Source organism: Pelobates fuscus, chromosome 7 (assembly GCF_036172605.1).
Source record: "Pelobates fuscus isolate aPelFus1 chromosome 7, aPelFus1.pri, whole genome shotgun sequence".
In the NCBI taxonomy this organism is placed as follows: domain Eukaryota; kingdom Metazoa; phylum Chordata; class Amphibia; order Anura; family Pelobatidae; genus Pelobates; species Pelobates fuscus.
Genome location: NC_086323.1, coordinates 135,513,719 through 135,539,859, shown reverse-complemented (window position 1 = coordinate 135,539,859; position 26,141 = coordinate 135,513,719). Strand labels below are relative to the sequence as shown.

Genomic DNA, 26,141 nt, shown 5'->3' with positions numbered 1-26,141 from the left:
GAGACAGACAGTTATTTTGTGTTTCTTCCATTTGCGAATAATCGCACCAACTGTTGTCACCTTCTCCACAAGCTGCATGGCGATGGTCTTGTAACCCATTTCAGCCTTGGACAGATCTTTGGTCTTGGCCATGGTGGAGAGTTTGGAATCTGATTGTTTCTGTGGTAACAAGCTGAGATTAGGAGCACTCCCTTTAAGAGAGGGCTCCTAACCTCAGCTCTTTACCTGTATAAAAGACACCTGGGAGCCAGAAATCTTGCTGATTGATAGGGGATCAAATACTTATTCCACTCATTGACATGCAGATCAATTTATAACTTTTTTGACATGTGCTTTTCTGGATTTTTTTTTTTTTTAGTTTTTCACAAACGTTCAAAATTAGTAGGGGATTAAATACTTTTTTCCCTCACTGTACCTCCCAACTGTCCCTGTTTAGGAGAGACAGTCCCTACTCTGGGCCCAAGTCCATCTGTCCATCTGTCCCACTTTTTAATCCTAATGTCCCTTTTCTGTAGGAGCTCCGTATTCTTTCTTGGTGTGAAAGCAATAATGTTCACAATAATTTGTCTGTAAACTACAATAAATGTGTAGAGAAATCAATATGTTCTTGTCCTTAAGTATGGTTCAGTTGTGTAAGTTTTTATTAAGTAAAGCATTCTCATAACAGTCACACCCCCACTCACACCCTTAAAATTAATGTGTGCCTTTTTGTCCATTTGACATTTTGGAAGGTATGCAACATCCCCAGTGATAGTGAACCTGAGGAACTTTCTGTGCAATTGCTTTAAAGGGACACTATAGTCACCTGAACAACTACAGCTTAATGTAGTTGTTCAGGTATGATCTATAGCTCCCTGCAGGCAATCTAATGTAAACACTGTATTTTCAGAGAAAATACAGTGTTTACATCGATTGATAGGAATACCTCCAGTGGCCTTCACTCAGAAGGCCACCAGAGGGACTTCTATCATGCAGGGCCCTAAAAAGGCCCTGTAGACGTCAGACGTATTAAAATACGTCTGACGTGTGCAGGAGAGGGAAGGCACTGTGTGCGCGCCTTCTCTCTCCAGCCTGTCAGCAGAGGAGGGGGGCGGGCAAAGACCGCGAGCTGAGCTGTCAGTCAGCTCAGCTCGCGGCCGCGCACACCGCGCGCATGCGCGGTAGTGCACTCAGGACTTCAGAGGGCGGCATGAATGCCGCCCTCTGAAGTATGTGTGCATGTGCAGAAAAGCCGCGCATGCGCACAAGGGAGCAATGCCGCTTCCAAATGGAAGCGTCTGATTGCTTCCTGCTCGTGCCCGCCTATTTCGTCATTTTGACGAAATAGGGGGCGCGGCTTCACAAGGCTCCCGGCGCTGGAACGAGGTGAGTAAAAGACTCTGCCTGGAGAGTCCCTTTGATAAGATATGCAAGAGGTAAAAAGTATAATATATCTGCTCTCTAAGATAAGGGTGCTTAGAGATTGAGTTTAACCAAAATGGAAAAACTGCAAAATTCCTCAAGTTATGCTTTCAGCTTGGCTGTTTTGGCCTAAAATTTTAAATGTACTTTAATTACTGACTAATTACTCATTAGTTTGTTGTGACGGACCACCTGGCACCCCGATTGGGTGCATCCACCAATCACTGCTCCCTAGTACCTCTGAGTACTTCTAAGCCCTCCACCAGACATCATCAGCATTGTAGTCCCCACTTCCAGCATTACAGCTTGGCTGGGGTCTCACCGTCCTCCACCCACCCTGGACCCAAGACCAGGACCTAGCTTTCAGTGAGCAGACCTTTTTTTTTTGCATGGCCCATAGTCCTGAGGCAGGAGACTGGCAAACAGGCCCCTCCAAGAACCAATGGCGAGGTTACTTTCGCCACATTTGTGAATAGCAGTTTTGGGATTTCTCTGCTGATTGCTCCACCTATAGAACTTTTGGCCCAGAATTGTTCTGTATATATAACCTCCTACATCCCCCACTAGTGTTTCTGTTTTGAAATAAATGCATAGATTCTAGAATACACACATAAATAAGCTTGGACTTCTGAGTTTTTTCAAATATTTGCATTCACATTTGATTTGTCTCTACAATTTGCTTCCAGCTGCTCAATTTTTTAAAAAAAAATGTTTTTGTCCCTTCCAGCTAAAGAAAGCACTACATTGACCAAATCAACTAGCAATTCAGCCTTTCTGGATATTCCTCTGGGGTCTCCTGGTCCTCCATCTGTAAAGACAGATCTGAAATTAGCTCCTCTTTTCTCCTCACTTCATGCAGACAATGCTGTTATGAGCGTTACCATGGCTCATCATCCATCCTCAGAGAGTGCTGCTGTGGCTCCTGCTCCATCCTTGGCAAGTGCCACTGTGGCTCCTCCTCTATCCTCAGAGAGTGCTGCTGTGGCTCCTACTCCATCCTTGGCAAGTGCCACTGTGGCTCCTCCTCTATCCTCAGAGAGTGCTGCTGTGGCTCCTGCTCCATCCTTGGCAAGTGCTGCTGTGGCTCCTGCTCCATCCTTGGCAAGTGCTACTGTGACTCCTGCTCCATCCTTGGCAAGTGCTACTGTGACTCCTGCTCCATCCTTGGCAAGTGCTGCTGTGGCTCCTGCTCCATCCTTGGCAAGTGCTGCTGTGGCTCCTGCTCCATCCTTGGCATGTGCCGCTGTGGCTCCTATTCCACTCATGGCAAGTGGTGCCATGGTTCCTGATCCAACCTCGACAAATGCTCCTGCCCCATACTCTGTAAGTGACACAGAGGCTCCTTTTCAATACTTGCCGAGTGACTATGTGGCTCCAGTTCAGTACATGCTGAGTGACGCCACAGCTCCCGTTCAGTACATGCCAAATGATGCCACTGTTCCTGTTCAGTACATGCCGAGTGACGCCGCGGCTCCTGTTCAGTACATGCCGAGTAATGCCGCAGCTCCTGTTCAGTACATGCCGAGTAATGCCGCAGCTCCTGTTCAGTACATGCCGAGTAATGCCGCAGCTCCTGTTCAGTACATGCAGAGTAATGCCGCAGCTCCTGTTCAGTACATGCCGAGTAATGCCGCAGCTCCTGTTCAGTACATGCCGAGTAATGCCGCAGCTCCTGTTCAGTACATGCCGAGTAATGCCGCAGCTCCTGTTCAGTACATGCCGAGTAATGCCCCAGCTCCTGTTCAGTACATGCCGAGTAATGCCCCAGCTCCTGTTCAGTACATGCCGAGTGATGCCGCAGCTCCTGTTCAGTACATGCCGAGTGATGCCGCAGCTCCTGTTCAGTACATGCCGAGTGATGCCGCAGCACCTGTTCAGTACATGTCGAGTGATGCCGCAGCTCCTGTTCAGTACATGTCGAGTGATGCCGCAGCTCCTGTTCAGTACATGTCGAGTGATGCCGCAGCTCCTGTTCAGTACATGTCGAGTGATGCCGCAGCTCCTGTTCAGTACATGCCGAGTGATGGCGCAGCTCCTGTTCAGTACATGCCGAGTGATGGCGCAGCTCCTGTTCAGTACATGCCGAGTGATGGCGCAGCTCCTGTTCAGTACATGCCGAGTAATGGCGCAGCTCCTGTTCAGTACATGCCGAGTAATGGCGCAGCTCCTGTTCAGTACATGCCGAGTAATGGCGCAGCTCCTGTTCAGTACATGCCGAGTAATGGCGCAGCTCCTGTTCAGTACATGCCGAGTAATGGCGCAGCTCCTGTTCAGTACATGCCGAGTAATGGCGCAGCTCCTGTTCAGTACATGCCGAGTAATGGCGCAGCTCCTGTTCAGTACATGCCGAGTAATGGCGCAGCTCCTGTTCAGTACATGCCGAGTAATGGCGCAGCTCCTGTTCAGTACTTGCCGAGTAATGGCGCAGCTCCTGTTCAGTACATGCCGAGTAATGGCGCAGCTCCTGTTCAGTACATGCCGAGTAATGGCGCAGCTCCTGTTCAGTACATGCCGAGTAATGGCGCAGCTCCTGTTCAGTACATGCCGAGTAATGCCGCGGCTCCTGTTCAGTACATGACGAATGCCGTCGCGGCTCCTGCTCCTCCAATGAATATGATTAATTCACAAGGGTCCAATCTCTTACCTGGTTTGAATACCGCAATGGCTCCATCTTCCCTTCCTTCAAATGGTACATCAGCAGGAAATCTTGCTCATCCATCTGTTGGGACAGTTTCCCAAGCAGCTCCTATATCTCAATCTACGGACACGGTTCCTGGATATGAAGGGATACCTAGTGGTGATGAAGGTAAAAAAAAAAATGTATCCATTTATTTTTGCCTCTCATTGTTGAAGCACAACATATCTAAATTTAACCTATTATTCAGAACGCGTGTGTTTGTGTGTGTGTATGTATGTATGTGTATGTGTGTGTGTGTGTGTGTGTGTATATATATATATATATATATATATATATATATATATATATAAATAAATAAATTTGGTTGTTTTTCCCAAAGAGTGCACTCAAATATCTTTTGTGTGAATTATGATCCTGCTTGATTGTGTAGCATTGACAAAATGTGCCGATGTTTCTGTCCATGTGTATAAAAGACAGATACACATTTCAACCCGTGATGGGATTTTACAACTGAGAAAAAATGTTTTCCCACTGAAAAATTCTATCTATAGCAATTAAATAAAAAACTCTCCAGGTTGAATTGTATAATTATGTGTGTGTGTGTATATAATTATACAATTCAACCTGGAGAGTTTTTCTTTATTTGCTATAGACAGAATTTTTGAGTGGGAAAATATTTTTTTTCTGTTGTAAAATCCTATCACAGGTTGAAATTTGTATCTGTCTTTTATAGTATTCTGTTTTACTTGCCTACACTGAATGAGATGGTCTACTGCAACCAGAGCACTCCTGACTATTGCCTCTTCTGGCTGGAGCAGAGCATTACCAGGACTTGTGCGTTTTTGGTAATAATGGGTAAATTTGGTAAAGATGGGCCAAATGGGTTTTATCGTCAACCATTTTTGCTTTTAGAAACCTATTGTACAAACATTCAAGCAAGAATAATAGGAATATTTTAATAGAATCATTCTATATGCATCCTGATTTTCTAGCATATATTTTGATATTCTAGATTGGAAAGTCATACCTCCTCCAGCTGAAGAGATCCCAGCTCCTGAGTCTGTGACCTTTGCTGACAGCACCAAATGGATGTAAGATCTGAAATATTTTGCTAATGTAATTGTATTTTTGATTGTAACAGTTCCTCGTAATTATTAATTTAGGTAGGTCAAAGTAATGTGCACATGATTAACTGTTCATCTCCTCTATACTAAACACTTTAAGTGAATAGTCTTGACTGGGTGCTCTGGCTCTAGAGAGAAACTCCAGGTAACATAGAAACATAGAATGTGACGGCAGAGAAGAAAGAATCGGCCCATCTAGTCTGCCAAATTTTCTAAATACTTTCATTAATCCCTGGCCTTATCTCATTGCTAGGATAGGCTTATGCCTACCCCACGCATATTTAAACTCCTTCACTGTGTTAACCTTTACCACTTAAGCTGGAAGGCTATTCCATGCATCCACTACCCTCTCTACTTCCTGATATTATTTTTAAACCTTTGCCCCTCTAATTTAAGACTAGGTCCTCTTGTTGTGGTAGTTTTCTTCTTTTAAATATAGTGTCCTCCTTTACGGTGTTGATTCCCTTTATGTATTTAAATGTTTCTATCATATGTCTTGTCTTTCCTGTTACCTGTTAAGATCCTTTAACCTTTCCGTGTAAGCTTTATCTTGTAATCCATGAACCAGTTTAGTAGCTCTTCTCTGAACTCTGTCCAAAGTATCAATATCCTTCTGGAGATACGGTATCCAGTACTGCGTACAATACTCCAAGTGAGGTCTCACCAGTGTTCTGTACAATGGCATGAGCACTTCCCTCTTTCTACTGCTAATACCTCTCCCTTTAAAACAATAAAAATACTAAAGAGAATGGGCCCATGTACAGATTCCTGAGGTACCCCACTGGTGACAAGACCATGCTTTGAATATACTTTATTGACTACAACCCTCTGTTGCCTGTCACTCAGTCACTGCTTTACCCATTCAACAATATTGGAATCCAAACTTAAAGATTGCAGTTTATTGATAAGCCTTACTGTAATCTAGGTAATCAATGTCTACTGAACCATCCTGATCTATTATTTTATTTACCCAATCAGAAAAATCAATAAAATTAGTTTGGCGTGTTGTCTCTGATCTTGAAATTCATGTGATTTTAGATGTTCAGCAGTCCTGTCCTTTAACATGGTTTTCATTGCTTTCCATACTACTGAAGTAAGGCTTACTGGCCTATAGTTGCCCGACTTCTCCCTACTACCTTTCTTGTGAATGGGCTCAACATTTGCAAACTTCCAATCTTCTGGGACTACTCCTGTTAACAATGATTGGGTAAATAAATCTGTTAATGGTTTTGCTAGGATGCCACTAAGCTCTTTTAATAACTTTGGGTGTATTCCATCAGGCCCCATTGACTTATTTGTCTTTGCTTTTGACAGTTGAAATAGAACCTCTTCCTCTATAAACTCACATGTAACAAATGACTCCTTTGTCCTTTTTCCTAACTCAGGTCCCTTTCCTTCATTTTAATTTGTAAATACTGAACAAAAATATTCATTGAGGCAGTCAGCTACACCTTTATCCTCTTCTACATACCTTCCGTCTTCTCTTTTTAATCTAACTAATCCTTGTTTTACTTTCCTTTTCTCATTTATGTATCTAAAAAATGTTTTGTCCATTTTTTGTTTTACTGACTGTGCTATTTTCTCTTCTGTGTGTGATTTGGAAGCTCTTATAACTTGCTTAGCCTCTTTCTGACTAATTTTATAGATCTGGCTATCTTCCTCACTCTGGGTTTTTTATAATGACTAAGTGCTAACTTTTTTTTTTTTTTTTTTTTTTACTATTTTGGCCACATCTGCGGAGTACCACAGTGGTTTCATGATTTTTTTTGCTTTTACTGACAAACCTAATGCAATTTTCTGTTGTCTTCAGCAGTGCAACTTTTTAATAATCCCATTTCTCATGGACTCCATTTAAACTGATCGAGTCTGATAATGACTCATTTACACATATTCTAATTTTAGGAAAGTCTGTTTTTCTAAGTCTAAAATGTTTGTTTTGTGTGGTGTGACTCAGTCACTGTTCTTATATTAAACAACACTGACTGATGATCTCTGGATCCTAAATTTTCACCTACAGTAATATCTGATACCAAATCTCCATTTGTTTTTTTTTTGTTTTTTTTAATTTTAACGCTGTTTATTGCGCCTAAGAAGTAATAATATAAAGCTTATAGTATCATACTTTCTGAGGGTGGGACGCGCAGGTCCCATTCATTTGAGTGTTGCAAACCTTATTAACCATGTATTCAACTATACGATTTTCCAGGTTGCAAAGGAAACTTTAACAACATTGTGCTTTGCAATGCAGCTTTCAGTTTAGCGAGCGTCGAGCGCCCTTGTCAACATTACTTGTCAACACCTGAACAACTTCAGCTTAATGAGGTTGTTCAGGTGAGAACTATAGCTCCCTGCAGCCTTTCTCATGTAAACACTGTATTTTCTGAGGAACGACAGTGTTTATATTGAAAGCTAGGAACACCTCCAGTTGCAGTCAATCAGAGTGAACCAGAGGGACTTCGGAGTTGATGGAGGCATAATATGGGGGGGCAGGGCAGCACTGTGCACAGCATCATGTGATCCAGTATCTCCTCCCTCTGCATGCAGACACTGAACTTTCCTCATAGAGATTCATTGATTTAATTAATCTCTATGAGGAGATGCTGATTGGCCAGGGCTGTGTTTGAATCATGCTGGCTCTGCCCCTGATCTGCCTCTTTGTCAGTCTTAGCCAATCCTATCGGGAAGCACTGTGATTGGATCAGGTTACCACATGTCAGCAGACTGCTTGTTTTTCTGAGTCTAACAGCATGCAGATTTACAGCTTCATGCTTGAATACCGTAAGATTTTTACTGTATTTATGGTGGCATAAGGGACCCAGGTGGGCTAGATGGTCATGTTAACACTATAGGGTTAGGAATACATGTTTGTGTTCCTGACCCTATAGTGATCCTTTAAGTTAGTTGCTGGTTAGTGAGTCATGTGTCGTCGGTCGTGTTGCGGATATCAGGTCTATTGTAGCAGCCTATAAAGAGAGTTTATAATGAGGACAGGAGGGGGTTGGGGGAGAGGGCATGTGAGTGGGGGATGCGAAGGCATAGGCGGTGGGAGGGGGGGCTGCTGTTTGGCCACCTGTCGGGGGGTAGCTCGTTCCCCCTTTCCTGGGGGTGCTGTCGGTTTGGAGGGGCGAGGGTCTGTCAGCCTGGTAAAGATTCCCGAGCCTTTCTCATGTCTGCGTGTCCCCCCAAAAATCTCCATTTGTTAACACTAAATCTAGTATTGCTTCTTTACAAGTTGGCTCCTCAATGACTTGTTTTAGAGACAATCCCAGTAGGGAGTTTAGAATATGTGTGCTCCTGGCACAAGCAGCTGTTTTGGTTTTGGTTTTGGTTTTCCAGTTCACATCAGGAAGATTAAAGTCACCCATGATGATAACTTCCCCCTTCATTGTCATTTTAGCTATTTCCTCAACTAGTAGATTATCTAACTCTATTTGTCCTGGGGGCCTATAAATCACACCTACATGAGTTACGGTGTGATTACCACATTCTAATGTAACCCAAACAGACTCTATGTTTACTTCACTAACTTTTATTAGGCTAGATTTTATTATATCCTTTACGTACAGGGTCACCCTTCCCCATTTCTTGTCTTCCCTGTCTTTTCTATATAAAGAGTACCCTAGTATTGCTATGACCCAGTCATTTTTCTCATCATACTATGCCTCAGTAACAGCGACTTAATCTACATTATCAGTTGCCATTATTGCCACAAGATCTTATTCCCTAAACTGCAAGCATTTGTAGACATGACTCTAAGCTTGTACAAAAAGTATATCAAAATATAGAAAACAATACTTGACTCCCACAACATGTAGCTTCCCAGGTGTTATTCCCAATGGACCACCCCTCTTATACAACATGCAAACAACGATATTTTGGGAATGAGCTAAACATCTGAGGAAATACGTGTTGGAATAACTTCCCCCTTGGGGAGCCTCCCTTGGTATAGGCTGGGGGGCTATCACCTTCTTTAGGTCCCTCCTGGTGCAAATCCTTGTACAGATCTGGTCCAAGATGAAATCAAAGAATCTGAATATTCAGCTCCATAAAAAAATAAAAATATTTCATAGAAATGAATTTTAAAAACTATAGTCCAAAATTCAAATATATACATATAAAACTTGGTCCAATGCGTTTCTTCCACTTCATGTGGACTTCTTCAGGGACAAAAAATAATAATTATGCAGTAATACAAACAAAATACACCATTAGGAATCAAGCTGCCTACCCCCCTCATTCCCAACATTCTTTAAATTTGGCTATTCTAGCTCCCTGGCTACAGGGAGTCAGTCATTGGTGGTTCAGTGGGTACTGGTCTCTCCTTTGATGTTGATAGGGTAATGTCTATTCAAACAAAAATATATTAAAACAATATGAAATTCTTCTTTTAAAAACATATATATATATTTTTTTTCAATTTTGGAATATTTTGTTTTTTAAAATTCATTTGTATGAAATAAAAAAAAAACATTTTTATGGAGCTGAATATTCAGATTCTTTGATTTAATCTCGGACAAGATCTGTACCATGATTTGCACCAGGAGGGACCTAAAGAAGGTGATACCTTCTATAACAGGAGAGGCACCCCAACGCGCAACTTTTTCCAACACACTGTGAGTGCATTTGAAAGAAGTATTCAACTCTAACACACTATGTTTTGTTTGTTTTTTCCCTCAGATGTTTAGCTGATTCCCAAAACATCGTTGTTTGCATGACTCTAAGCTTATAATTTTTTAACACACTTGCTACAGGCACTTTCTGTCCTTGTTTTGGGGGAAAATTGGATTGATGTGTTATCACCCTTTTGCCACACTTTTAGAGCAGATATAAAAAGCATGTCAAATATACTTCTTATCGATTTCTCTTAAAAATGACTTGTGTATTTCTCATCAAAAACAGTTAATTATCCATCTTGTGTAATTGTAACACTTTCTATGGTCTTGCCCCTAGGATTGGGTGAACACACATTGTTCGAGAAAGCTGCAAGGCGTTATTCATATATTTTTTTAATTAATTATGAAAGGGACACTATAGTCACCAGAACCATTGGAGTTTAATCTAGTGGTTCTGGTGTCTATAGCCAGTCCCTGTTGGCTTACCATTGTAAACAGTGACCTTTCTCTCAAACAGCCATTAGAGGAACTTCCTGGGTTAGGTCCTGTTATTTACTGCATCGAGGTGTTACAGTTCCCATAGAGATACTTTGAATCCGATACCTAAACTGTTAGCAGGTCACTATAGCATCAGGAGTACATGTCTTATATAAAATACAGGGTTCCTTTAATTGCTCCCACCTCCTCCAACTCCCCTCCCCCAATGGAACGTTTATTTATTTGCTTGATGTGCAGGAAATTCTGCAATTTAGGTCACTGGAAGATCCATGTCCTTGCTATGTCTCTTCTCTGCAGATTCCCACCAAACACAGAAAATGATGCAAAACAAGCATTCCTAAAATACGCCAAGAGAAAGTGCTGTTATGGCACTGCTCCGGCAAGAGGAATGACCATCAAGGAATTCATGTTCTTTGGCTTGCATAGGGTATGTATTCAGCCAGTGATGCTCTAAACATGGTTTCTATCTTGCAACATGGGGTATGCAGCCTCTGGGGCATCAGCTGTCATAAACTAAAGAAATATGAATGGTGATGACAGATAATCAGTTGGCCCATGCAGCAAACTCTAAAAGCAGACTCTAGCCCATCACATTCACTCTTTCATATTTTGCTGTTTATGCTGTTGATCAAAACAAATACGAAAAACTCAACTTGAAGTGCTTTCCACTTGCAAAACAAAAAAAATGGACCAACAAGCTGCTAACATGCATTTTAACTCTTATACCTTACAATATTGAGTTATTTTCCAACAAGGCTACTTGTTTTTAATCTTAACAGCCTCTGATAAATGGCCTATTTATAAAGAGAATTCCACTTCTTGTTTTTACGTTAAAGAATCACTTTCTATGCTGTAGGTGAAACCTCTTTTTTTCAAGTTTAAAGTTACTAGAGGTTTTGGTACGTGCCCTGCATATACTTCTAATGTTATCGTAGTCAGTCAGTGACATTTTTTTATTAAATCTTTTTCTTTTACTATAAAGTAAATAAACTTAAAAAGGATCAGAATATCAGTCTGAAAATTACAGACCTGTAAGCATCTCTGTTTGTGAATTTATGTAAAGGGTCACAATGATTTATGAATGACAGATTACACTTAACTTGTTAGACTTTTTTATATGTTAACCAGCCTTAAAAATATTTGACAAATTGGCTAGGAAGAAAACTAAACGAGGGTGCATGAAGGAGGCCGGTTATGTTTGTATTTCATACACTGCCATTCTGGGGTCAAGAAGGAATTTTTTTGTCCTAGCTTGTTGCAAAATTGTGCTTCAAACTGGGTTTTTTTTTTTTTTTTTGCCTTTTGGATCAACAGCAAAAAAACAAATGTGAGGAAGGCTGAACTTGATGGACGCAAGTCTCTTTTCAGCTATGTAACTATGTAATACATATAGAATCTATATGGAAGCCCTTCCTATATATTGTGTTGATATTGAACTGATATCTTGGTAAGCAGCCTTATGTATGCAATTGGCAGAGTTATCTACCTAAAGTGAGAATGCAAAATTTTAAATGTAAGGTCAAAATAGCAGAAGTTGTCTGTCCTTTCAGTTTGGCTATTCTGGCTCTTAAATGGACACTATAGTCACCGGAAAAATAATGTTGTTCTGGTGAGTAAAATCATTCCCTGCAAGCATTTTTATGTAAACACTGCCTTATTAGAGACAGGACCGTGTTTACATTGCCCCCTAGGGATACCTCCAGTGGCCACTCCTCAGATGACCACTGGAGGTGCTTCCTGGGGCAGTGCTGCAGAGTGTGCAGCACTGCCATTCACCGTCTTCACGCTCTGCATGGAGACGTTGAATTTACCTCATAGTGATGCCTTGATTCAATGCATCTCTATGAAAAGGTCGGCATTTGGCCCAGCCCCCGTCCCGCTTATTTGCCGATTTCAGCCAATCCAATGCATTCTCTATGGGAAAGCATTCAATTGGCTAAAAATAGTTGGCTAATTTTGATGATGTCAGCAAAGAGGTGGATTGGCAGTGGGGCTAGCACCGACTGGCGTTTTAGTTCCTTTTAAGGGGGCTAAGGGGGGGGGGCAAGCCACCTAAATGGCTGTTTGAACACGTTTGTTTTCCTGACCCTATAGTGTTCCTTTAAATCTGAAATTCATTTTGAATTCTGACTTTAGTAAATATCCCTTCCTGTGGGTCTTTTAAGTCACAACAACCTTTCTTTCTTTTAAAAAGCATGTTTCTGCATTTTTACAAGCATATTAGTTAGAGGTCCTGTGGGATAATCCAGAGATCCTCATTTTGGATTATCATGCATGCTTGAGAGTATAGTGGTAATATAATTCCTGACATGCCAGGCAGAAGGATGAAGATGGCAAGAAGAACCAGAAGAGGAGTATTTCATAATTTGCCCTTTACCACTGGCAACTGCACTAGTGTGTGTTTTATACAAAGTATACTAAAGCTTTATTGCTTATATTTGTAAAGTTAAGATTCAACAAAACAGAATTTCAAGGTTTCTTTAGTTACCAATCGAAGAGTACATCTCTGGCAGTGCAGAAAAGCTCTAGTTCTATTCTTAGTTTTTACTTTGTATAAAACGAATTTTCTGTATGTGAATTTATTTATTTTGTCATTTTAGTATCGTCTGGAAACCTTCACCGAGTCTCGAGCCTGTAAATGGGTGGTGGAACACTATGTTGGTCAGTGATATAGACAGGACAGATTACAAAATTGTCTATTATTGTTGTTCTCTCAATAGTGGTTTAGTTCAACCAGTGGTGGCTAGTGGTTATGTGGGGAATACCATTTTAGAGTGTCATTATTAACTTGCCAGAATTTACTGCCCTTGGTGCTGGCATTCCATAGTTTATATCTATTTATTAAGACATTTTTCTCAGTTGAAATTATCATAACATTAACTGGATAAACACTAATCTGCATCGGTAGGGAAGATTTCTTCTTTTCCTTCAAGTAGTATCATTGAATCTGCAATGCTTCTCTCTCCCATCAATTATGTTGTAGATTTTTGATTTTCAAGTCCTTAGATAATGTATCAATAAAAAGACTAGTAGCAAGAAGAGATGCATACTTTTAAGGATTGTTCGTTGTATAATTGCATATTCTCAATCAAGGATAATCACCTTTTCGGGTATTCAACATGGCAAGACCAAATTCTTGAAGCCTGTCCAAACCAAAATACCCAAATTTCGTGATAATCCTTCTACATCTCCAATGACTTGGTCATTTTCATGGAGTCACCTATATGTCTACAGAATGATAATCTTATCTTGGTCTGATGGTGGATGTGAAAGGCAGATTTGTGGAACACGGCAGTAATTTTATTTATTTTTAAAAATTATTTTGTTTGAGTGTGAGAGGTATTGTAGTTCCTTATCTTTGACTTCTCTGACATTTTAACATATTGATGTGTCGAGTCACTGTGGCTTTTTTCATAAACACACAGGTCAAAATGTAGATTCTCAACCCAATGGAACTGTTCCACGGCCATGGGAGATCCAAGTGCAGAACCCAGCTCCATTCAAAGATGGAATGCGCAAAGTAACCGTTCCTAAAACCACTTCCCTCAAGGTATTAGAGTTAAGATAGTTTAAATCTGGAGAAAATATGAAAACTAACTGCAATTTTAGAGGCTCCAGGATCATCCATTGTTTATGTTGTTTCTATGATATTTTCTCTCTTACAGATTTGTCCAAAGTGTACGGGAATCGGAGTAGTTTTATGCCAAAAATGTAATGGAACTGGTAGAGTAAGTACATTGTTATATGGCAGATATGTATGTAGCACGAGTGTGGATATTAGACATGTGCAATTCAATGCTTCTGAATATCAGAATTTCCAAAGTGCCAAACCGAACCGAATTGCCGAAGTGCTTTGGATTTCTGAAAAGTGGCAAAACAGGAGAGTAAGGTAAAATTAAGGGAATGATGACATGAATCTAACCCTATTCTTAGCCCTAACACTACCTTTTACCCAAACCTTCCTCTAACCCTACTCTTACCCCTTATCCTAACCCTAACACTACCCCTAACCCTAATCCTACCCCTAGTAGGGTTAGGGTAATGGCGTAGGGTTATGGGTTAGGGTTATGAATAGGGATAGGGTTATGGGGAAGGGTTAGGGAATTGCCGAATTCCAAAAGTCCAGAATTTCGGAAATGCTGAACCAAATTATTTGCCCATGCACATCCCTAGTGCATATACAGAAATTTAACCACCAGGCAAGAGTGTAGATCATAGCTCTACAATCTTTAATCTGTAGTGAGCTATTAATATCTATCAAGCTAACACAGAAATCCGTTAACGCTAACAACGTTGGGTCAAATATACACACATCTTGTGTCCCCCCCCCCCCACCTCATATAAGTTTTTGTTTTCTTTGATATTTGGAGTCGCAGTTTTCTGAGTATAGTTTTGATGAAACCAGAGAAGATTCTTCAGAGATACAACTTTGCTATATCAACCAATTTAAATCTGAGGTATCTGTAGTTTACAGTTAGATTGTCCTTATGTAATGTAGTAAAATCACTTACTGGTCGTTGAAAAAGTGGTATAAAATTTCCTACTTTCCTGAGCAGATTTGACTATTGTATGAGTCAACTGTTGTGTTGGTAATAGTGTGTTAACAGGGGAGAAGGGAAAGCTGGGAGGTTTATCCATCCAAGGTGACAGTTGGTTACACTCCCTTCTACCAGAGCAGGCACCAACCTACCGGCACATAGATAATAGCATGTAGTAAATCAGAAATTTGCTATTGCGGTTGCAATTCGTCATTTTCAGTTTTGTGTGTTTGTGTTAGTGTTCCCAAAAAGAAGGTTTGGGTTGCAGAGTGAGACACCAAAAAATTCTACTACTTTTAGAGCGAGGGGGCACTAAAATATATATATCTGCCCATGTAAGCTACGTAGGCCTCTGCTTATTGTAAATTTGTAATCACTGTTTATATGTTTACATTTTCTGCTTATAAAGAGACTTAACACTAAGTGCCAAGAGTCTTTTGGGCACTGTCCCCTGGACCATCGGATGGTGGTCAAAGTCTGTAGACTCTTGGCTACATTACACTGACATGGTTATGTCACTTAGAGCATGCTTTTTTAAATGACAATCAGCTTGCAAATATGTAACTAACGTCATAAAAATAAGCATATACATTTTCATATAAATAGACAGAAAACATTTTTTTGGTTTGTTCATTTGTTTTTAAAAATGTTTTCTTTTTCAGATCATTTGACATTTTGTAAAATTTTAATTTATTTTCTGAATTTCAGACAACCATTAATCTCTATGAAAAATAAATAAATATATATACACATGCATACCTATGGGGATCAATATGATCCCCACATTAGAACAAGAGAGGCTTTATACTCCAATGCTGTCAGTGGCTGCCTGCTATAATAAAACTAGCAACTGGACTATTAACATAAACCCGTGTCGTCCCCCACCTGGGGGCATCGGATGGGGGCATTGATCGAAAGAATAGGAATGGGTAGTTGACTCTCCACCCTTGTGCCCACATGGTGGGTTAATAATTAAATAAAAGAAAGTAGGGGAGACCATGTCCTCCAGTGCCCTGATGGTGGGGCTCTAAATACATAAAGCGAAGGGGGCATAATATTTCCCCATGACCAGTGGATGGGATCTATAGTTAAAATGAAGGGGAATTTAGCCTCCTTCCAAGGGACTTGTGGATCACTAACCACCCTGGGGGAGGGGATAACCAACATCATTTTGGGTGGGGAGGGATTGAAAATTGCATGCCCACCACCCCTTCTATATTTATTTAGAGTTTCTACATGCCACCCATGGGTGAGGGTTTGGGGATGGCATATGGGGGCTTTTAATAGGAGTCCCCCTGTTATCAGTATTAGAGCCACTGCCTATAGGAGGGACATTAGGTCTTCTCTGGTTGATTAATTGTAGCACCCACGGGGGGATGTATGATGTTAGTGACTGACTGGGCTGCAATAGTTGCCAAGTTGCTAATTATTTTTTCTATTTGTTCTTATAGTGAGCAGTCAGATCCCCCCACTATCATTTAAAGTGTTATCTGAGTGCTCTCCATCAGTGAATGAAAGTTGTCTGTGTACTGAATATGCACCAAATTGACATTAGACAACCGGGAACTCTCTGGAGTAGCTAACGAAGCTGCTGATGGAGGAGTTACACCTCTGGCAGGCAGTAATATAAAATATCCAGCTGTGATGCTTTTTATAGTGAAGGTGTCATGGTGCTTTTAAGTTGGCACCATGACAAAATGTATTTTTGTATATGCATGAACTGCTCAGATTTATCTGTTTGTACTAGATTTGTTTTGTCTGTCTGTCTTAAACTATAACATTATATGCTATGATACGAATGATGTTCTATTCATAATGTTGTGTAAGTAGATTTATTTATTGGGTGGGTGGGGGGGAGGGATAAAAAACATAGTCACTGTAATTCTTTATTGTGATCAGTTTAATTCACGTATCTGTTTTCCTTCTGTGTATTGAGCAGGTGGAATGCTGGATTTGTAAGGGGACTGGCCGATGCATGCGGAGGGAAATGTGTAACAATTGCTATGGAAGCGGAACAGAATGGTATGCAGAATACTGAAATGTCATGACAACATACTTTGGAATAAAAGCTTTAAAGCTATGGATTTATTTCTATCATCTACTGAATGTTCTTTTCAGGGTACAAAGGAAACCATAAAACTATATTTATATACATATATTTTATATATTACACCTCTTAGGGCACAGAATGCTACTCCTGGCATCCCTGATGTTTTGTGAACAGCGTACTTGCAAATGAGTGAGCATGTCTTAGTTTCTGTGCCCTTGTTGGTCCTCGTGGCCTGTTTGGTTGTCCTGTAACTAGTTACACTTTTATTTCCATCTGTAGTTTTCATGGCACCATGTTTTTCCCAAATTCAATATAATCTGAAGATGCACCTGGTAATCTCCTTGTAGTTTTGTTCTTGTTACCTCATGTTGTATGAGGTAAATGTAGGCACGGCCGGCCAACAACATTGTGCTACCTGAGTCCAAGTCAGTCCACATGACCCGCCCCCAAATCCACCCACAGGGCCCATCTTAAGTCCACCCACAAGGATGAAGTGTGTGTGTACTGAATTTGTTTGTGTGTGTATAGTTAATGCAGAGTGTGTGTTTGTGTAGTGGATGTAGTGTGTGTGTGTATAGTGAATACAGTGTGCCTGTGTAGTGGATATAGTGTTTGTGTGTATAGTAAATGCAGAGTGTGTGTTTGTGTAGTGAAAGTAGTGTGTATGTAGTGACTGCAGAGTGTATGTGTAGTGGATGTAGTGTGTGTATAGTGAATGCAGAGTGTGTGTTTGTGTAGCGGATGCTGTGTGTGTGTGTGTGTGTAGTGGATGATGTGTGTAGTGGATGCAGTTTGTGTGTTTATGTGGTGGATGATGTGTATGGTTGTGTAGTGGATGCAGTTTGTGTGTTTATGTGGTGGATGATGTGTATGGTTGTGTAGTGGATGCATTTTGTCTGTTTGATGTATGTGTGTGGTGGATGTGTAACAAATGTTGCTGGGAGGTATTTTTTTTTATGTTGAATTTTTATAATAAAAAAAAAATAAAAAAAATAATGCATTCCCCCCCTCCCTGCCTCTTACCTGTAGCCAGGCAGGGCCGGACTGGGAATGAAAAGCAGCCCTGGAAAAAAATTCCATACCAGCCCCGTAATGCATCGCGCCAGCATAGTGCGCAGATATGGAAGTGGGAAAAAAACTGAAAACTATCACTCAAACATGAAAGAAATCGTTTGTGCATGGAGGGGTGCTGTGTGCATGGAGGGGTGCTGTGTGCGTGAAGGGGTGCTGTGTGCGTGAAGGGGTGCTGTGTGCTTGAAGGGGTGCTTTTTATGTGTGGAGGGGTTCTGCGTGCGTGAAGGTGTTCTGTGTGTGGGGGGTTCTGTGTGTGTGGAGGGGTGCTGTTGGTGGGGGGGAGGAGTGTAGTGTGTGTATGGGGGGGGGGTTATGGCATTGATATATATTTTTTTTAAAAAAACTTTTTTTAATCCCCTCCCCCTTTACCTTTGGTCAGGGCCCAGGGGAGAGGGGGAACTTTTCAATCCCTGGTGGTCCAGTGGTGGCGCGTGCTGTTCAGCCTGCAGCTCCTCTGGCTGCAGGCTGACTTTGCTCTTCTCCCGCGAGAACAGCAGGCAGGTCGGAGCGTTGCCATGGCAACGCTCAACCCTGCCTGCTCGTGGGAGGAGCGTACTCGCTTGCAGGTTCCTGTCAGACCGGGTAGGGGAACAGAAGCTCCCCTACCCAATGGCGTACACATGACCTATGGGGCCCCGGTGTGAAAATTGATCCCTGCCCCCCCCCCCGCACGCTTACTCTGCGCAGGCCGGGGCCGCAACACATGGCGGCGGGCACCTGGTCGCAGGGGTTGCAGGGTTGCGACCCCTGCGACCGCGGTATGTACACCAGTGCATGCAGATGCAAACACACCTAACCCCTTAAGGACCAAACTTCTGTAATAAAAGGGAATCATGACATGTCCTTAAGGGGTTAAAGGACCACTACAGACACCCAGATCACATCAGCTCAATGAAGTGGTATGGGTGTCAGGTCCCTCTAGTTTTAACCCTGCAGCTAAAAGCATAGCAGTTTCAGAGAAACTGCTATGTTTCACTGAGGGTTAATCCAGCCTCTAGCGGCTGTCTCACTGACAGCCGCTAGAGGAGCTTCAGCGATTCTAAGACACTGAACGTCCATAGGAAAGCATTGAGTAATGCTTTCCTATGGGCGGTTTGAATGCGCGCACGGCTCTTGCCGTGCATGCGCATTCGGAGCTGAGCGGCGGAGGGATCCCCAGCGCCAAGGGAGTCCGGCGCTGGAGAAAGGTAAGTGCTGAAGACCCACGCACACTCTCACGAACAGACGCATACACACTAGCTAACAGACACACACATTTACTGACAGAGACACACTCGGCGACAGACATACATACACACTCACTTACAAAACATACACTCACTAACAGACATCAAACAGACTCACTAACACAAACACACTCAGTAACAGACACACACAGTAACACACTCACTGACACTCACTAGCAGACACACACTCACAGTAACACTAACACTCACAGTAACACTAACACTCACAGTAACACTAACACACACAGTAACACTAACACTCACAGTAACACTAACACACACACACACACTAACACTCACAGTAACACTAACACACACACACACTAACACTCACAGTAACACTAACACACACACACACTAACACTCACAGTAACACTAACACACACACACACTAACACTCACAGTAACACTAACACACACACACACACTAACACTCACAGTAACACTAACACACACACACACACTAACACTCACAGTAACACACACACACTAACACTCACAGTAACACACACACACTAACACTCACAGTAACACACACACACTAACACTCACAGTAACACTAACACAAACACACTAACACTCACAGTACCACTAACACACACACAAACACATTTTTTTTTTATCCCCCCAGCCTCCTTACCTTTTGGAGTGCTGAGGGGATTCCCTGGGGTCCAGTGGTGCTGCTGGGCTCCTGGGGGGGGGGCGGTCACCCGGCGGGCAGGCAGGCTGGCCGGTGCGCGAGGGAGCACTCTCCCCTGAGTGCTTCCTCTTCAGCTCCCTCGCGCGCCGCGTACTGATACCGGCGCCGGAAGATGACGTCATCTTCCGGCTCCGGTATCAGTGCGGTGCGCGAGGGAGCTGAAGAGGAAGCACTCAGGGGAGAGTGCTCCCTCGCGCGCCGGCCAGTCTGCCTGCCCGCCGGGTGTAAGCAGGGCCAGCCTCGGGGGCCCCCCAGGAGAAGAGGCTGGCCCAGTGCCACTGCCCCTACCCGGTCTGCCTGCCCGGCCACGCCACATTCTGTGACCGGCAGGAGGGGAGCGCATCCCCTCCTGCCGGTCACCCTGTAATTGCGGCCCGGGCTGGTGCACACTAGGCGGCCGCGCACCGGCCCCCTAGTGTGCCGGCCCACCGGGAAATTTCCCGGTGTCCCGGTGGGCCAGTCCGGCCCTGTAGCCAGGGAGGGGGGACACTGGATTCCCTGGTGGTCCGGTAGCACCGCTTGTTGGGCCAGCAAGGAGGAGCCCAGCAGACTCCCTCCTGCCAGCCAGTGCTCTATTTCTGACGCGAGCCCAGCATGCATTGTGTGCGGCGGCGCGTTGTCATGACAACCCACGGCAACGCTTTACTGCTGTGGCTCGCGAGAGTGCTGGAGGGGAGGGTAAGTATATCCTGGGCCCTGCTTGGAAGCCAGCAGGGCCCGCAGAGGCATATATACATAGCGGCAATATAGATAGATAGATAGATATAGCCCGGGCATGCAGAGGATTACCTGTGCAGTTCGGGCCCCCCAGGACTGCCGGGCCTGTGACAACCATCATGGTTGTCACCCCTTCATGGCGGCCCTGCCAAGGATTAAAAGCTGCTCCCCCCGTCAATGAGGTAGAATGGTACAGAGGATGCAGTGTGTATGTGGGAAATGTATTTTGTGTGTATGCTGGTGAGCCAGTGTGTCTTGGGGATGCAGTGTATGTGCTGGGAATGTAGTTTGTGTGTACTTGAATGCAGTGTGTGTGTTTGTTGGGAATGAAGTGTGTATGTGCTGGATATGCAGTGTGTCTGTGTGTGCTATGGATGGTGTGTGCTGGAGATGCAGTGTATCTGTGTGTGCTGTGGATGTTGGATGCAGCGTGTCTGTGTGTTGGGAATTGGCTTACTATGTGCAGCACATATGTATAGGTGCAGCCAATCATGACACTTGTACCTACTGTATCCGCGGTGATGTGACTTATGGCTAGAGTGGAGTCTGGAGTCACGTTTCCACTGCTGAAGGCTCGATCTTGACTCTTGCCCTGCTCCTGGCTGCCGACTCCTGCATCAAGGAGCTGTATGCCTTGCAGCCTGTGCTGTACTGTGGGTGGCCAACATGCAGATAGCTAAACACTGAGATGGGTTCTTCTGCTCCTGCTCTGACTTGGGAGCAATCTAAGGCTGTTCACAGTCAAGCTGCAAAGTATATAAGCAAAGCAAACCAATGAAGTTCCGGCACAGACAGCTAGTAATCTCAGAACTTGGAAAAATCAATGATAAAGGTGCATATCCCCGAATCAACCCCAGATCAGCCACCCTGCCGGTGCAAGGATGCATATCCATACATTCGTGCTGCCTGATACATCGATCCATCCATACATTCTGCCTATTACATACAATCTACCATACACGCACAGCCTAATAAATAAATCCACACACACACTGCTTAATACATACATCCATACACATGTACGGCCTAATGCATACATCTATAGACACATACTGCCCAAAATATAAATTCATACACTCATGCTGCCCAATATATAAATTCATACACTCATGCTGCCCAATATATAAATTCATACACTCATGCTGCCCAATATATAAATTCATACACTCATGCTGCCCAATATATAAATCCATACACTTATGCTGCTCAATACATACATCAATGCATTTTGTGGGATTTAATTTATAATAATGGTAGGATTTAATTGACATTACTGTGAACTTTAAAACATTTAAAACGTTAGAACAAAAATGCAGTCGCTGTCAAAGTGCTGCCTGGAGCCTTGTTTCCACGGTTACCTATGGACATCTGTCCCTGAATGTAGGACTTTAATTGTTTAAAACATGAATGTGCTTGCATAGAATATATTTGTGTCTTCTAGTTTTTTAAGGTAACTTCCCTCTTTCTTTGTGGATAATACGTCAATATCATGGCTCATTAATATGTATATTTGTGTAATGCAATAACTAGCTACAGAAATGATTGGCCCAAACTCCACATTCACATTTACTGTTAAATCCCAATTTCGCTTAGTTTGTTTGGGGCACATAATTATGAGTGCATGGATGCTGTTTTTAGTCTACTTGCCTGCAGGGTCTGTAAAATGTCCTCAGGTTGCATCAAGAGATAAGTACTTCAAAGTAGGAGGTGAAGCTGTTTTACCTGGGTTTCCCCAAGATGACTAAGTTGTTTAAGACTTTCTTTTCTTCTTTTTTCCACAAGCTCTCTTCATAACTTCATGTTCTTTTCCACACAGCTGCAGAATATGCCTGAATAGTCAAAGGCCATGCATGGGTTGTCGTGGCAAAGGGCAAATAATAAATTGCATCCAGCTGATGATTACATGGTAAGTATTTTATAAAAAGTATACCTCTAGACATGGATGAATCCGGCAAATGTCTGTTCTGGATGGCACAATCGAGTGGTTTTAATATGTTTGTATTGTGGGAGATTTATCATAATGTTCTAAAAAAGTGGCCTATAACTACTCTTAATAGAAATCAACTGGCACATTCCATTCCCCATTCCATTTTTGCTCTATGTTTTAGAAATAGAACCCTTTCATACATCTCTCCTGTTGTGTAGAAGAGATAAGTATTTGGACAGTAACTGGGCAAGGCCACCAGAAGAGCGCCTTTGGCCTGGGAGGAGCAGACTAAAGACAAAAACTGCAGTATGCATAGTTGGTATGGCTGGGTGTATTAGGAGTTTGTATTTTGCTTTCTTTTGCAGGAAGAGCTACATTTCTGAGTTTATTGATGTGCATAACACAGAATTTCCCAATGAGCTTTTCAAGAAAGCAACTGGAAATAAAATTTATATGGACGAACAGGTGGTAAGAGGATTTCATTATTATTATTTTTTTTTAAACTTTTTTTAACTACAAATCAAGCTTGTTTAAAAAAAAAAATATAAAAAAAAATAGTTTAGATGATGATCCACCAAGACGTTTTTTTTCTCTATGCTTCATCCCAGTTGGAATACACTAAATTTCATTCAGCCTACAGAGGAGGAGGAGCTTCTGAAATTGCCTTTTATTATGACTAGTGTATAAGGTTTGTTTTTCTCTACCTAGGTGACACCCCTCTTGAATACTCCTGTGCCCTCCATTACTAATGCCTCTCAGAATGCTCTGGCACAACATCGCAGACAGTTCTCTTCTTGCCGTATTCTGAGACAGGTATGCCAAACTTGCATATACTGAACGTATAGTCAAGTGATTTTCTTCGCAGATTTCAAAGGTTCTGCCAATTCCTCCTCACCTGTATTATTCCTAGAGCAGGGGTTGGCAACCTTTGCACTACAGATGTTGTGGACTACATCTCCCTTGATGCTTTGCCAGCATTGTGGCTGTGAGAGCATTATGGGAGATGTAATCCACAACATCTGGAGTGCCAAAATTTTCCTAGAGGTTGCAGAACAGGCATTTCTGAGAGTTGTAGTTCTGCTGTTGGCTTTCTAAAATATAACCTTAATTGAATTACAACGCCATGGCAGGCATACCATGCAGGTATACTGTGCAAGTTCCAAAATAGAATACAATGCTTTTTTCATAACTCTTATTATAAAGGACATTCAACTTGGATGGTTTATATTCTTGTATAAATAATAGATACAATTGAAAAAGCTGATACTGAGTAAATTTGTTGTACATCTACGTAAAAGACTATAAACTGAATCATTTTATCCATCAGATAGCTGCTCCGTGAATGAACACTTGCCCAGTGATGTATTTACCGAGAGGCTAACAAGGCATTTGCCTTTGGTGGTACTTCCCAAGGGGAAGCAAAAACGCTGCTCTCAAATGCCCAGGCAAATGCCTTGTTTTATAGGGGCCCAAGAGCTGGCTGGCTGGACACCATTGAGCTTCCCCCCCAGGGCGGGTGGCCAGTTGTATTGCAGGCAGGCTGCGAGGGAGCGCTGATCGGGGATCTTCTTGCTGAGCTCTCTCGTGCACCCTGCAATGGTACTGGAAGCCGGAATATGACGTCACTCTAGCTCCCGGCATCACTAAGTAGCGCACAAGGGAGCTGAACAAGAACTTCACAGTTCCCTCACCGCTTACTTTGTTTGCCCTCTCGCCTGCCGGCCCCCAGCGGCATGGCCAACAGCCAGCCCCAATGGGTCCCAAGTAAAAAATAATCTCTGCTCTCCCAAAAGTATGGAGGCTTGCTGATTTAAATTAATATTTAAAAAAAATGATAATCATTTGTGAGTGTTGGGGGGAAAGTGTGTGTGTGTCTGTCAGTGAGTGTGTGTGTGTCTGTCAGTGAGTGTGTGTGTGTCTGTCAGTGAGTGTCTGTCTGTCTGTCAGTGAGTGTGTCGGTAAATGTGTGTATATATGTCTGTCAGTGTGTGTGTGTGTGTGTCTGTCATAATGTGTCAAACCAGTGAGTATGTGTGTGTCAGTGTGTGTCTGTCAGTGTATCTGAGAGTGGGTGTGTCAGTGTGTCTGTCAGTCAAAGTTGTGTTCGTCTTTAACAGAGAGCGGTGTGCCCTTGACAGGAAGGGTTGGAGCAAATTTAAACTAGGAGGTGCCTGAGTTCCATCGTGCCTAGGGCAGCACAAATCCAAAATAAACTACTGCGCTTGCCACCCACATGCCTGTTGCATATTGCTATTATGTACGGACGTAGCGGGGAATGTAGAGCAACTAAGAATAACCGAGCCTACCCCAACTCTGCCCCTAAAATAATGACAAACACTGAATTTGGATGAAACAGGCCACAGCATTTATTAAACATATGACTGTAGGACTCATCCGAACTTTATGAACTTTTCTTTTAATTTTACCAAAGATAAATACACAAATAAATAAACCATAACGTTAACATATAAATAACCATCAAGGCCCCACATACTTGGCTTACATAAACGTCATTGCCAACAAACGAAACCAGGTGCCTATGCACCAAACTTGCCCACTGGGTTCTCGCCCCTCCCCTCGTCCACACCAAAATTCCCTTTTCCATTTAATGCTTGCCACCAGCCGGCTTTTAGCTCGGTGGGCACGTCCAAGTCAGTAACTGAAAAGTTTACCCTACAGAGCAGTGGAGGTTGAGACCCACCTTGTCCACCTCCTGACATTCCACGTAATAGCCCCCCAACACCTATTGGCAGGGACACGCCATCCGCTAGCTGTGACATAGACAATAACAAACAAAAGTGGGTGGGTGGGAGTGTTGTTTGCTGGCCCGTCTCCCAAGAGGCACTGAGGTAAGATGATCCCTACCCCACTTCCAAACCCATAACCACTCCCATACACACATACAACCAATCACAAGCATCCATCCACACTCATACATGTGCGCTTGTCCGCTTAGCTGTGCTATCTCCTCAGGGCATTTACTCTTTATTTGCAACAGATAATGAGTGTATGATAAGTATATCTTATTATCTCATTCCTCAGAGACAAAGTGTCGATTGGCTGCCATTCACAAAGGTGGTATACACCTGGAAAGGGAATGAATTCTGCTACTTTGTATATGGAAAAGAAAACCAGATCCATACAGTGACCTACCCAGTCAAATGTTGTTGTGTAATCACATGACCTATACAAAGAAAGGATCCTATTGCAGTCATGTGACCTTCTCTCCTGGGGACGTCTGTGCAGCAGAGTGACCTACTCTGCCAAGTGTTACCATGCTGACACATGACTTTCATCTAATCCAGAGGAATCTTTTTACTCTGAAATCAACAAAAAAACAACATGATTTCTATGCAGGACTGCTTTTAATGCATTTAACTTGCTTTCACTAAGAACTGGTTGGAGAACAGATTCTTGTGTGACATTCAACTGACCAACGTCTAAAGAGAATCTACACTTTTACATAAAAGGCTGCGTGCTGTCTCTTCTAAATGCATATTTATTTGTTTTGTTTTTTATTTCCTCTTTAATAACATTTCTAGAGAACGGAATGTCTATTACAATTTTACATATAGATATTAAAGAAAATCTTTTTTGGGCTCTGTTTCAGACTGGATAAGAGCATGTTAGTCAAT

At 42.6% G+C, this 26,141-nt stretch overlaps 2 protein-coding genes across 2 annotated transcripts; both read left to right on the top strand.

Moving 5' to 3' along the window:
- The first annotated feature begins 2,283 nt into the window (after window positions 1-2,283).
- On the top strand, window positions 2,284-3,953 carry LOC134569225 (uncharacterized). Its single transcript, XM_063428141.1, has 2 exons — window positions 2,284-3,883; window positions 3,940-3,953. Exons 1-2 carry the CDS (start codon window positions 2,284-2,286, stop codon window positions 3,951-3,953), a joined length of 1,614 nt encoding a protein of 537 aa, XP_063284211.1.
- Window positions 3,954-3,960: 7 nt separating this feature from the next.
- Window positions 3,961-25,732, top strand: LOC134568827 (protein SSUH2 homolog). The gene is made up of 11 exons (XM_063427511.1): window positions 3,961-4,207; window positions 5,052-5,130; window positions 10,572-10,701; window positions 12,875-12,935; window positions 13,700-13,824; window positions 13,940-14,002; window positions 16,752-16,834; window positions 22,396-22,485; window positions 22,872-22,974; window positions 23,215-23,319; window positions 25,549-25,732. Exons 1-11 carry the CDS (start codon window positions 3,976-3,978, stop codon window positions 25,687-25,689), a joined length of 1,212 nt encoding a protein of 403 aa, XP_063283581.1. The 5' UTR covers window positions 3,961-3,975; the 3' UTR covers window positions 25,690-25,732.
- The last annotated feature ends 409 nt before the right edge of the window (window positions 25,733-26,141 follow it).